At 43.6% G+C, this 12,910-nt stretch overlaps 1 protein-coding gene across 1 annotated transcript in view; it reads right to left on the bottom strand.

Moving 5' to 3' along the window:
* Nucleotides 1-12,910, bottom strand: part of ADAMTS12 (ADAM metallopeptidase with thrombospondin type 1 motif 12) — a 303,108-nt gene that overhangs the window by 120,422 nt on the left and 169,776 nt on the right. Inside the window, exons 4-5 of the mRNA XM_038535470.1 lie at nucleotides 10,516-10,712; nucleotides 9,696-9,779 (exon numbers count right to left, since the gene is read on the bottom strand). Coding sequence (XP_038391398.1) covers nucleotides 9,696-9,779; nucleotides 10,516-10,712 — 281 coding nt within the window. The remainder of the gene's footprint in view (nucleotides 1-9,695; nucleotides 9,780-10,515; nucleotides 10,713-12,910) is intronic.

Here is a 12,910-nt window from a genome sequence, read left to right as displayed (position 1 = left end):
TACAGGCTATTCTTCTGTCTTTTTTTTTTTTTTTTTTTTTGGCTCCTCACTTAGCTCACTCTCAAACCCAGTCAGGCTGGGGGGACATCATCTATATGCTGCTGACTCTCAAATCTGTATCTCATTCCAAAGTTCTCCTAGAGCGCAAACTCATGCACCCAAATCCCTTGATGGGCACCTTCTAAATGGCCCCACAGGAGCCCCCAACTCAGCATCCCCAAAGTCCTCCCCCTACAATATTAACCTGCCATTCTTCCTGCTTCCTCTTAGCTGAACCACCGTCAGCTAAGCGGTCTAATCTAGAAACACCAGTGTCCTCCTGTTGGTCTCTCTGCCTCCACATCCTGCATCCCCAGCTGTCCTCATGTGCTGTTAAGGCTACTTCCCCCTCCATCTCTACTCCCAACCACCCTCGCTGAAATTCTCATCATTTTATGCCTCAGTTTATGTTTGCATCACCTCTTAACTGTTCTCCTTTCTTCCTTGTTCTTAAATCCTCTGTGCTCTTCCCAGGCTGATCCAGGCAAAACCGAAGCCTGCCCATATCACCACCCACAGCTCAAGACCCTCTAAAGTCTGACCTCCAGGAAGGTCTCCCTTCATCTGCAATCTTGCAGTTTATGCTCTGGCAACATTCAAATGGCTGATATTACCCCCCACAGGCCATATACAATACTCTTTTTACTTTGCTTTTTTTTTTTTAAGATTTTCTTTATTTTAGAGAGAGCGTTTGTGGGGAGAGGGGCAGAAGGGGAAGGAGAGACAAATGGAAAGAATCTCAAGCAGACTCTCTGCTGTGCACAGAGCCTGATGCAGAGCTTGATCCCACGACCCTGAGATTGTGACCTGAGCAGAAACCAAGAGTCAGATGCTTAACCGACTGAGCCACCCAGGCGCCCTTTTACCTTGCTTTCTTCAAGCTGCTCCTTTCTCCCCTCTCTTACCCCTTTAACCTATTCAACATCCGTTCATTCTTTCAGACTCACTCTGAGTATCTCCAGGAAGACCTTCCCTGACCTCATCTGGATTAGGATTAGGTTCCCGCCAGTTTATCTCGAGCACGCCTGGCTCATGGCACTTGCTGCCCTAGGTTAAAATGATCAAATTGCATGCTTTTTCAGAACGAGGACTGAGGTTTCTTCCCCTACTTCTCTCTGGCACTGCAAGGAGCCTGGCACACAGCAGGTAGACACACCAACCTGACACAGCACAGCACCCCTCATGGAATGGGGCAAAGGTGAAGGATACATCTACTGAGCCGGACAAAAGTGCACATGGGTTGGAGGTTTTGTGGTGAGTCAGTAAAGAGGCAGGATCTCCTGCGGATTAGAGAAGTGGAAGGCAAGGGGTCAGAAGTGTAAGAAGAAAGCAAAGTCCATCTGTAATAATAATTCTGGTGCCTGTGGTAGGAACTGCTGGGAGGCAGCTCCACACGGATCTCTCGGGTTTCTTCACATCTTCTGAGCAAAGCCCTGACAGCTTTTGTATCTTTCCAAGGATGTTGTGTAGAAATAGACTTGGAGGACAGAGACAGTGTTCCCCTCCAGGAAAGAGGATGGATTTATTTGCTGTCCAGAATGAAAAGGATAATGGCTCCCTCTGGGGCACAAACCTACAGGTTTGCACACAACCCCCTCTGAAGGGCTGATGTTTCCTTAGCTTGGGACCCCTCAGCTGTGATAAAACCCACTATGTGCACAGCATCCATCTGGCCTGGCCTTTCACCCCGGTGAAGGGACAAGAGGGGCAGCTGCAGACATGAAGCTCAGGCCACCTGTTGTGCTGTAAGAAAGTCCTGACCCCTGCCCCGGAAGGCACAGGCCTTCTCCCAGCATCACATCCAGGTAAGGATGGCCAGACAACTGATGAGCTCACTCGCAGGGAGAATAAAACCTAAGACCCTTCATAGTTCTTGACCAGAATGAGGACAAGAAGGGAGAACAGGTGACCCAGCAGTCATGAGGATTATGTCAAAGCTAAAGCATCTATATACATGGGCCAGGTCCACGAGGTTATCGAGATTTGCTCATAGTGGGACTACTGGCAGAAGGAGGGAAGGAGAGGAGCTCAGGAAAAGGAGCTGAGAAGTAGATGTCAACAAAGGGGATTATTCTTCCCACATTCCAACACTCCTTCAAGAGCAATTTTGGAATAAGCTGGGGATTAGTCACTGAAGAGGAAAAAAAATGTTAGGGCCTGAAGCCTCCCCTCCAAATCTTGCTTGTTTTTTCCCTACTGCTTTCTCCATGCTTTTTGTTTTTAGTTTTGTTTTGTTTACAAAGCAAGTGCACAATTAACTAAATTGCTTATCATTTGTGGCTGAGTACCTTGCCCCTGTGTAGAACTTCCATCTACAATATGTGACATTTAACACAAGGTCAGAGATAGGGTCGTCAGGATACCTTACTACTTTTCTACTAAATGTCATGATTCTGCTAGGAGGTTTGAAGTGAGCATAATTTTTCTGTACTCCTTCAGCCTTTTCATCTCCAAGTCTCATAAAAGGTTAGTTCAGGAAACATTTACTCATTTAGCTTCTTAAATGCACTTGATCACAGAAGCCTGGAGAAGCATAATCAACTATACCTCAATACCATGTGCCCTGAGCATGTCCAAGCTGCAAAAGGACTTTGGGGAGGTTCTGCTGGCTCACCAAATATGGGGAGACTTGGACTACACCTGTTCCATAAAGCATCCTCGTAATTCTTTGAGCTTGTCAAAACAATCCCCATTCCTCCACCCTCCACCCCTGTCCATACTGATCCCCCCCCATTTCCTCTGTAAACAAAAACAGATTCCCCTCTTTGTTCTTTTGCTCTTTTTTTTCTCACCTCATTTTCTCAAGTGAGTCCAATTCGCTCCCCCTTTCCTACTCATTTGAGTATGTGACACCAAAGGACAGGGAAAAAACCTCAAGGAACTCATCAGCAACAGCTCCCAGAAACAGCCCCAAATGGGAGACAAGAAATGATTTTGCAAAATGCGGCTTTTGCTATAAATTGTTCTCTCTGGGTAAGCTCCCTTCATAATGAGAAAAAAATCTTGTATTGATTTCCTTGGGAAGTCCTAGTAGCAGCTTGTGATTCAGTGCATAATCTGATTATTGTCTTACAGCCAGGGTGATGTTCCTAAGAGAAAAGAGATTGTACAGAGAAGAGAAAATAATAAAGTTTCACCTGAAAACAAAGGATTAACTCATCTACTGGAGGAAAAGATTCTTGATTTTAAAAAAATTATGAGTATTATTTGCCAATATCTTTGTCATTTATCCTGAAAGAGCTACAATTATATAGGTTATTACAGAGACCTACTCCAAAATCCTTCTGGGGATGGGGAAACCACCAGCCTGAATTCTCAAAGCTAATAGGCTTTTAACTCCAGAATTTCACAAAAGGAAACCCAACATTAAATCATGTGGGAAATTCATTCTCTGTGAAGACAGTTACCATCTTCCCACCTGTCAGCCCTCCTGCTGCTCCTCCAAGCCAGTAGGACACCCTCAGGCTCTGCCCCCAAATGGCACAGTGACTGGGACCCATCTGGCCTCGCCCTAACTCAATCCCATGCCTGCTTCTTTTCTACCTTGTTCTTAAAAGAGGTCTCCAACTTAGGATCCCAATCTTGTCCTTTTGGTGTTTTATTTTCCTTCAACAATTTTGCACAATTCTCTGAAATGAGCATCATGGCAGCGAGTTTACAGGGTTGCAGTGTGACCTAAGTGATGATGATGAGACGGATCCCGCTCACCAGTACCATTTACCCAGTGGTTTCTACAAGCCAGACACTATGCCAACTAATGCAGGAATTCACCTATCTGATTCTCACACCAACTCTAAGAAGTAGATATGATTATCCCCATTTTATAAAATAAAGCTATAGAAGGACAGACATGTCAAATAACCTATCAAAGTTCCTATAGCTCAAAAGGGGAAGGACTAACAATATATCTGGTACTCTTTCTGATGTCAACTGCTCACAAGAGTTGGAGGGAGGAGAGGAATTCTTTCCCTAACGGCTAGCCCCAAAGGGGAACAAGGAGGCCATCGAATGAATTGATCTAAAGTGGAAAGCGCTGAGGCCAAGTCTCTGTCCAAGTTCTTAAGGGGGAATGAAAAGTTCAAAAGACAGGATTAGAATTGAACTTCATACATTATCATCATCTCTGAAAAAAAAAAAAAGACAGGATTAGGGTCATAAAAGGAAAATGAGAGCTTGACTCAGCACTGGGGGGAGGCAGGATAGGAATGAGAGCACACTGCCTCCTATCAGAAGCTACTATGAGTCTTAGTATGCCCGACATGTCTTTCCAGGGCTTGGGTTTGGGTACCTCAGTTTCCACTGGTCGGAAACGTGACAACCTAGTCTTTGAGGAAGCCGCCAGGATGCTTCAGATTGATATCATGTCAGATCATCCTGGTTATTCTCAAAATGTGATGAAAATCCATAGTGGTTTTTACATAGCAGTGACTCACCAACAAAAACTGTACTTTATGTATTAACCACAATAAGTGTCTTCAACCCACCAAGGAAATGAAGTCCAAAATGATGTTAGCTGTCAGATGTGATTTGAATAAGAAAGACGAGAGTTGTAGGAAGTCACTATTGATGAGGCCGACTTCAGGGACTCTGCCTCAGCATTCCCCACCTTGTATCACTTTCCACAGAGCCCTAGAACCATCTCTCTAACGCCTTTCTCTCCATTTCATCCCTCAGTTTGGAACCATCCAGAGGCTCCACAGAATAAGATCCACATCCTTTTATATGGGCTCTATCGTTTTACAAGGCTTGTCATGACAGTGGCCACTGCTGACCCTAATCTTTGCCCTCTGACTACTGACTCCATGGGCTCGCTCTTTCCCTTATCTATTATGTACCTGTAGGGCTTGGAGGTGAGCAACACCAGACCCAGCCACTGCCTTTAAGTATTACATACTCATGAAGGGAAGTGAGTAAACAAATAGATGTAAAATTACAACTATGATATGTGCTATGAAGTAGAAATGTGAAGCCTTGTGAAAGTATATAACAGAATCTTGCTGGGCATGAAGGTCAGGGAAGGCTTCCCCAGTGAACTGGCCCTTGAGCTAGTATCTGAAGAATTAAGGGGTCAGCTAAGTGAAGACAAGAAGGAAGACAGTCCAGGCAACAATAGGACCAGTGGCAGGAGATACCATGAGGAGAGGACTACTGCTCTCTCCCAAAAGTAAGGGGGCATTGTAAGCGATGAGAGAGGCAATCAGGAAAGCACTGGATGGCTTTAAGCCAGAGGTGAGGGTGGAGGAGGCACCAGGGTGCCAGGTACCATTACCATTTTGAGATTATCTTGGCTGCAATGAGAAAACGAGATTGAAAGGAATGTAAGTAGACCGAAGTAAATACAACTGTAGCCCAGGAAAGAGATGACTCTATCTTGAATTTAAGTGACAGAAATTCAGATGGTCATGGGGCATCTGGGTGGCTCATTCAGTTAAGCATTTGCCTTCAGCTCAGGTCATGATCTCAGGGTTCCGGGATTGAGCTCCACGGCAGGCTCCTGCTCAGCGGGGAGTCTACTTCTCCCTCTCCCTCCGTCCCTCCTCCTGCTCCTGCTGGCTTGTGTTCTCTCTCTCTCTCTCTCAAATAAATGAAATCTTTAAAGAAAAAAAATAAATGCAGATGGTCATACAAAATTGGCAACACTTAATGATGGACTGGATATGAGGGGTGGGTGAAGGAGGTGTCATGGATATCTTTGGATCTCTTGTTTCCATACTTGAAAGGGTGATGATGTCAGCACAGAGATGGGCAACAAGACCAGGTGTGCATGGAGATGGGCAGATTGTGACCGGCTATTCTCTCTTCTGCCTCCTGCACAGTCCACTGTCTCCTTTGTTCATAGCAAAGTTACTCAGCCTCCCATTTGGGGGTTCATTGTCAGTGATGGGTTCGCAGTGATGCACCCCTGTGTGTAAGATGCTACTTTATGTGCGTAAGCTACTGACCATGCAAGCCCCTCTACCTGGAATGTCCTTCCTCACTGGTTAATTCCTTGTCATCCTCTAAAACCCAGCTTAGCCTTCCCTAGGATGGGTGCTCTTTTATTCTTTTTTATACTCACGACAATCTCAGTTTGAAATGTTCTATTTTGTGCTTTTTATGCATTAAACTCTAAGCTCCTCAAAATCAGGAAATGAGACTTCTATTCTTATTTGTTTCCTCAGAGGCCAACACAGTGTTTGACATATACTACATTTCTCTTCTGATTTACAGATGGAGAAAAACAGGGTATTATGGAGTGATGATGTCACTTCTTCAGAGTTACCTACTGGATAAATGCAAAGTGAGACTAGAGCTCAGGTCTCCCTGTTCAATACCTCACACTGCACTTTCTGCCTTTGACTGTCACCCTGATGTCAGTTAGGGCTGGAATCAGCCTGACAATCAATCAATTGCTGATTGACAATCAATTGCTTGTTGTGGTTGGGACTGCTCATTAGTCAAAGATATGAGACATGATCTGGGCATCAAGAAAATGAGAATTGCGAATTTGTAACTCTTCAATGAAACAGAAATTCTATTGTCAAATTATAGACCTTGTACTACATGGAGATTCTATAAAAGCCTGGATGAAGAAGACATTTGGCAAGTAAAAGAAAGAAAGCCATGGGGATTTTTTTTTTCTAGCAAATCATTTGTGTCTCTGCTCTTACAAAATGAGGACAGGAACATGAAAACAATGTTATTATGATGGAGTCAGAGAGGTAGCTGCCGATCACATTCTTTCAAAGGATTCTGTTGAGGTTGCTTTTAGGCAACCAACTTGAACCATGGAAACATGTGTAAGATAGAAGGGCCCAAAGCCACCCCTTGGCTGAAAACAGACAGGCCCATTAGGTGACCCACCTCAAAATATCCATAAGCCCTAGCTGACCAATACGTAACTTTCACCCAGAGTTAGCAAAAACACAAAATTCCATATGTTCCCACACCTCCTCACCTTCCTCCCTAACTATAGCCCCACCATCACTGTCTCACAGCAGGTCACTCCCTTGCTGTCCTGCCAGCTGCTTCCTTGCAGTAGATTCAATAAATTCCTAGCTCTTGTTCTGTCTCAGGTGAATTCTTGCACTGCCCCACTGCCAGGCTCCACCCAGTGGTCACCCCACATTTGGTGCTCCCCCCCTGCTCCACAGATCAGGAGACCTCCACAGTATCCAAGTGGCATTGTTTTCCTGAGGATGGAGGGATGTGGAGTTATAAGGGGCCTAATCTGTGGAAGCTACATTTTGAGGTCTGACTAATGTTACCCATAGGGATTGCAGAGGGGAAAAGCTTTTCTTTTTCTTTTTCTTTTTTTTTTTTTTGTCTGAAAACCCTAAACTTCTCCACATTCTGCAGCTAAGCATGAATATATAGGCCATGATACAATAGTGAAAATTGGTCTTCCAACTTTTACAAAGCTAAAAATGTAATTCTCATACAAATATGAGCATGTTAGGGATATATTCAACTCATTACTAAGAAGGTAGACAAGGTGTCCAAACTGGTTCAAAGACAGATAGAGGGAAGTGATGCCACAATAGTTGGTGAAACTATAAAGAAAGAATGCTGGAATACGATTGCTAAATTAGATACAAAATTAGTCAACAGATCAATAAAACCGAAACCTTGAGAGTTCCTTTCTCTGCTGGACACAAATTATTTTCACCTTTTCTGGATAAAAACCATCTGTACTCTGTCAGTTAATATCCAACTTTACTGTGTTTAAGCTCCAATCAATAGCACATAATACTCAGACACAGTTGCATCCCCATAGAGTCAGATAGGTCATGTTAGACACTGAAAGGATACATAGCTTTTGTTTTGCTTGGTCTCTTAAGTTTTGGGAAAATTTTTGTAACAAAGATTCACAGCAAGGAAAATTATCCATCCATCAGTATTCCAAGATCCCTGAACTACGCGTCAGGTGATTTGGGAGGTGGGGGATGGAAGGGGAAGAAAAAGGAAAATGAATCCATGCTCCACATATTGTTTTTCAATCTTCTGATTCTGGATAAATCCTGCCACATGCATTTTGACCTCAGGTGTCTTGCAGAGGGAGATTTGATCGGGGCCATTCATTTTTCACATATTTCAGCCTGTAGGGTAAGGTCTATAGATTGCAAAGGTATTTCACCAAGTTGGCTATTCCCTCATTCATTGAATTTCACTTCATTCATTCATGTCCCAGGCACTGTGTTAGATGTTAGGGATATAGCCAAGAATAAAGCAGGAATTCACATTGTGATAGTGGCTAAGATAAGCAAGAGAAGAGTAAACAAATATACAGAATTTTAATGAATTCCAATAAAGGAAGTAAACTTTATTCTATGATAGAGAACAGCAAGTAGAAGTGGCTTTGAGTAGGCTGGTCACTGAGACTTCTCTGGAAAAGCAGCATTTAAAGAGAGGTCTGACAGGTGAGAATGTGCCAGCCATCAGCAGAGCCAAGGGAGGGGTGTTTCAGGCATTGGGAACATTAAGTACAAAGCCATGGGGCTGAAGAGGGCTTTGTGTATTCTAGAATCTATCTGAAGTCCAGGGAGTTTGAGGGTAGAAACAAGGCAGAGAGTGACATAAGGAAAGACTGGGAAGGGGGATGAGGGCATGATCATGAAAGTTTCTGCAGGACACAGTAGAAATTTTCTATTTTGTTCTAAAAACTATAGAAAGCTATTTAACAGTTTTGTGCGATGGAGCAACTCGATTTTCATTTAAGATTATCATTCTAACTGCTAATTTGAGAATGGATTATGGAGGGCAAGTCTTAAAACAGGAAGACCATTGGGAGCTCACTGCAATAAGATGACAATAAGGCCTAAAGCAACGTAACGACTGTAGAGATGATGAACAGTGGGTGGTCCTGAGATGTATCTTGAAGGCAGCCTTGTGGGTCTTGCTGTTGACTGTGGAAGATAAGAAAAGGGGGATTCAAGAATGACTCCAAGGCGTATGCCATGGTGCAATGGCAATATTTACGAGATGGGTGACATGGAGGGTTGGAGAATGGAGGGGAGGCAGAAAGGAGACGATCTGGGCAGGGAGCAATCAAGAATGCTGCTGTGGACTCACTGAGTTTGCAAGTCTGAGTGGGCTCTGACACATCCAGGGTGAGATGTCAAATAGGCAACTGGATGTGAGTCTGGAGCACAAGTAAGAGGTCCAGGTTTGAAAGAGTGATGGAGAATCTCAGCATGTAGAAGACCTGTAAGGCTCTGAGAACAGATGACATTCCCGAGGGTAAACGTACAGAGAGACAAGACAGCCCGGAGTTGAGGGATATGTGTTAATATGCATGAGGTAAATAAACAGTATAAAGCGTTCCACATTTCCATGTGCCTCTTAACTTTTACTGAAACCATGCAACCGTTTCGTGATTCCGTCTTTTTCACTGTGGAACATTCTAAGTCACTGCTGTAAATCTGATCTGTGTGTTACTAGATGAAATGACTGTCAGGTAATTCTAATGACATATATATCTCAGAGACATCCTCCATCTTCCACTTGATAGCACAGAATTCCCAAGAAAATACTATAAAAATATTATTTTCCTTCTCAATGGGTTTCTAAACACTTTCCTGGTAGCCCCTTTCTTATCTATCAAGAGCTCTCCTGAAAACAGGAGGTAGGGCGAGTAAAGATATAGGTCAGAAGAGTGGAGAAAAACTCCTCCTTACCTCCTCTTCTTCAAGGAGAATGAGCCGAACCACAACAATGTGAATTGCATTGCCAATGCTTGGGTTATGGAACAACCCAGTGACCTAGAGTCAGAAATGGAAAACCATGAGCTCACATGTATAAGTAACAGATAAATGCCAGAGGAGGGGGAAATGGCATTGTGATGCACTTAGAGGAAATGTCATCTTAGAGGTCAGGAATTCTGGGCCGAGTACAACAAGTGAGAGATGCCCCTGGTCCAATCCACATTATGATACTTAAAGGCCACCTTCCCAATGTGACTGACCATCTGTGTGCTTGAGGAGCTGGTGCTTTTCTTCTCTTTGACACTTTCGCTGACCCAGGTCTTTCTTTTATTATCAGTTCCTGAGGCAAATACCTTTCCCCAACTCAAAAAGACTAATACTTTCTCTGAGAAGGCAGAAACATCAAGAATGCAAAAGGGAAGGTTGGAATCAGAGTCATTAACTTTATTCTAATTACCTTAAGGAAATCATGTTCTAATTCTTTGCCTCAATTTACTTATCTGTGCGCTAACATAATTGGTGAGATAAACTCACACTACAAGGATTGAGTCACTCGAGAAATACCTACTAGGAGATATGTGACAAATTCCAAATTTCCCTAGGATATACATTTTTTTAAAAACAGACAAATTGGCCCTGAATTTCCATCCTTCCTCATTTAGGCAGGGAACAGATTCATATATGTGTGTGTGTGTGTAAACATATATATGAAAAGAACAAAAAAAGGTCTCTGATTTTTGGAAGGTGACACCTGTTTGCCAGCTGTCTCTCCCTACTCCAGAGTCTGACATACCATGTTCATGATGGTGAGGATATAGGACTCCACATTGTCACTCCCATGATACTCGATCATCTTCGTGTCAGCCACCACCAGCGTCTCCACCCATCGCTCTTTGCTGATGGAACGCCGAGACAGACCTTTCCTGGGCCAGTGGTTCCTCTCCCACTTCTCCCGCTGTCGCTCCAGCTTCTGGGAGGTGGCAAGGCCGTCTAAACATTAAACAGAAAACAGTGGGCAAACTCTATGTATCTCTCATATACGTTTTGAAGACGCAAGGCCATAGTTTAAGCTATGTTTAACAATGTAGGAATGCAATGTTCTTAGATACATGTCTGAAGGGGAAGTGGGGCCAATGAGGATGATTATGGCCACGTTAACTGGAATTTGCATCTTGTAGAGAGGTTGAAAGCACTTCTTTGAAATAATGATTATCTATTTCATTAACTAGGTCCTTCACTATTAAAAAGATGTTACAATTGAAAATGGGAACTTTGTCTCCTCCTCCTCCTCTAAATTATTCAGCAAAGCAGTGTACTAGGTTTTAAAACGCTGGGTTGTTTATCCTCATGAACATTTGAGGGACGTACTTCTTTTTTTTTAATAATAAATTTATTTTTTATTGGTGTTCAGTTTGCCAACATACAGAATAACACCCAGTGCTCATCCCATCAAGTGCCCCCCTCAGTGCCCGTCACCCAGTCACCCCCCACGCCCCGCCCTCCACCCCTTCCACCACCCCAAGTTCGTTTCCCAGAGTTAGGAGTCTTCCATGTTCTGTCTCCCTTTCTGATATTTCCTACCCATTTCTTCTCCCTTCTCCTCTATTCCTTTTCACTGTCATTTATATTCCCCAAATGAATGAGACCATATAATGTTTGTGAGGGACGTACTTCTATCTCTGGTTTGCACATGTGGAAATTAATGTTCAAAATGCATTCAAGTTCAAGAATTTGTTCAAGAATTTCCCCTAAGTCACACAGTCCATAAGGTCTAGAAGATCCAGGGTTTTTTTTTTTTTAATTTTTTAAATTGGAGTTCAATTTGCCAACATTTAGCATAAAACCCAGTGCTCATCCCACCAAGGGTTTTTTATGTCCTAAAATCATATATGTTGCATATACGCCACATCATCTCCTGGAGAGTAAACAGGCATACATCTGGAGAACACGTAAGCTGGAAAAGCTGCATATACTTCAGAAAGGTATAAAGGTAGGGCTGATTTGCTATGTAACCCTTCCTAGTGCCTCAGTTTCACTGTCTATATGAAGTTAAAACACACTTGTGAGTATTTGCCCCCCATAAGTAAGTAAATAAATAAATAAATAAATAAATAAATAAATAAATAAACAGAGAGACATAATAATAGGTCTAAATGATTCCAAATTCACTTATGAGCTTTACTTGAAAATCATTAAGGTATACTTTTGTCAAATAACCCAGGATTGTGTTAGCCTTGAAGGGAAGTCCTGTGAAGTTTGAAAATGAGGAGATGGTCTATCTCTCATCTGTCCATTGTGGAATGGCCTATTTTCCTTCTTCACCGGCTTTGCATGGATAAGTATGCTTTCCCTAAGAACTCTCCAGAGATGTTATCATGGGTTCTAACTCTGCATCCTACATATCCTGCCATCTGTCACCCTCTTCTTGAAGCTCATGGGAGCGTTTCAAGACTGTATTTCCAAATCTCTCTGTGCAAGCCAGGGAGCAAGCCACACTTGAAATCATGTGGGTCCTGTGTCCTGAAGGGCTGTCAGCAGACCAGGCCAAGAAGAGGAATCCTATCAACCTGGTTAGGTGCGATCTCCTTCTCTCAATCCCTCCTGTCTCTGCCCTGTGGAGGGGGGTACCTCCCTCCAAGCGTCAGGAGTGCTCAGTGCTCTCCATAAGCCCCTTCACTTGGCCCTAGAGGCTCACACCCCCTCTTGGTGAGGGTCCCCTCACAGAGACTTCCACTGGCTCGCTGCAGTCGGCACAGAGGGTGCAATATGCAGCTTGTTCCTTAAAGCAGGACCCTGTGCCACAGGCCTGTGGGCGCCACTCCTCTCAGGCCTCAGGTGTCTAAGGGTTAGGAGCTGGCAGGGGCTGGCACTGGTGATACTGGTAGGTAAAGGTGATCTCTCTGCTTCTCCCAGTCCTTTCCTATCCCACGTCTCTGCCTTTACCCTTCCTCCTCCACCTTTTATCTCCTCAACATTGAGCGACAGAGTTTAAAGGAAAAAAAGATACCTTTAAAGCCCATCGAGTTATTTCCATTCTTTCCAGCAAACAAGTCAGATGAGTCCTCAGTACATGCACACGCAGGAAGAAATGTGGAAACGAGAATGCAGTCTGGTAAAGACACGTATCAACCTAAAATTTTCAGTAATACCTACACTAAGCACTTGCTCAAAGCCAGATCCTCGTGCTA

This window comes from Canis lupus, chromosome 4 (assembly GCF_011100685.1).
Source record: "Canis lupus familiaris isolate Mischka breed German Shepherd chromosome 4, alternate assembly UU_Cfam_GSD_1.0, whole genome shotgun sequence".
Lineage (NCBI taxonomy): Eukaryota > Metazoa > Chordata > Mammalia > Carnivora > Canidae > Canis > Canis lupus.
This window is presented reverse-complemented; position numbering and strand designations above follow the sequence as displayed.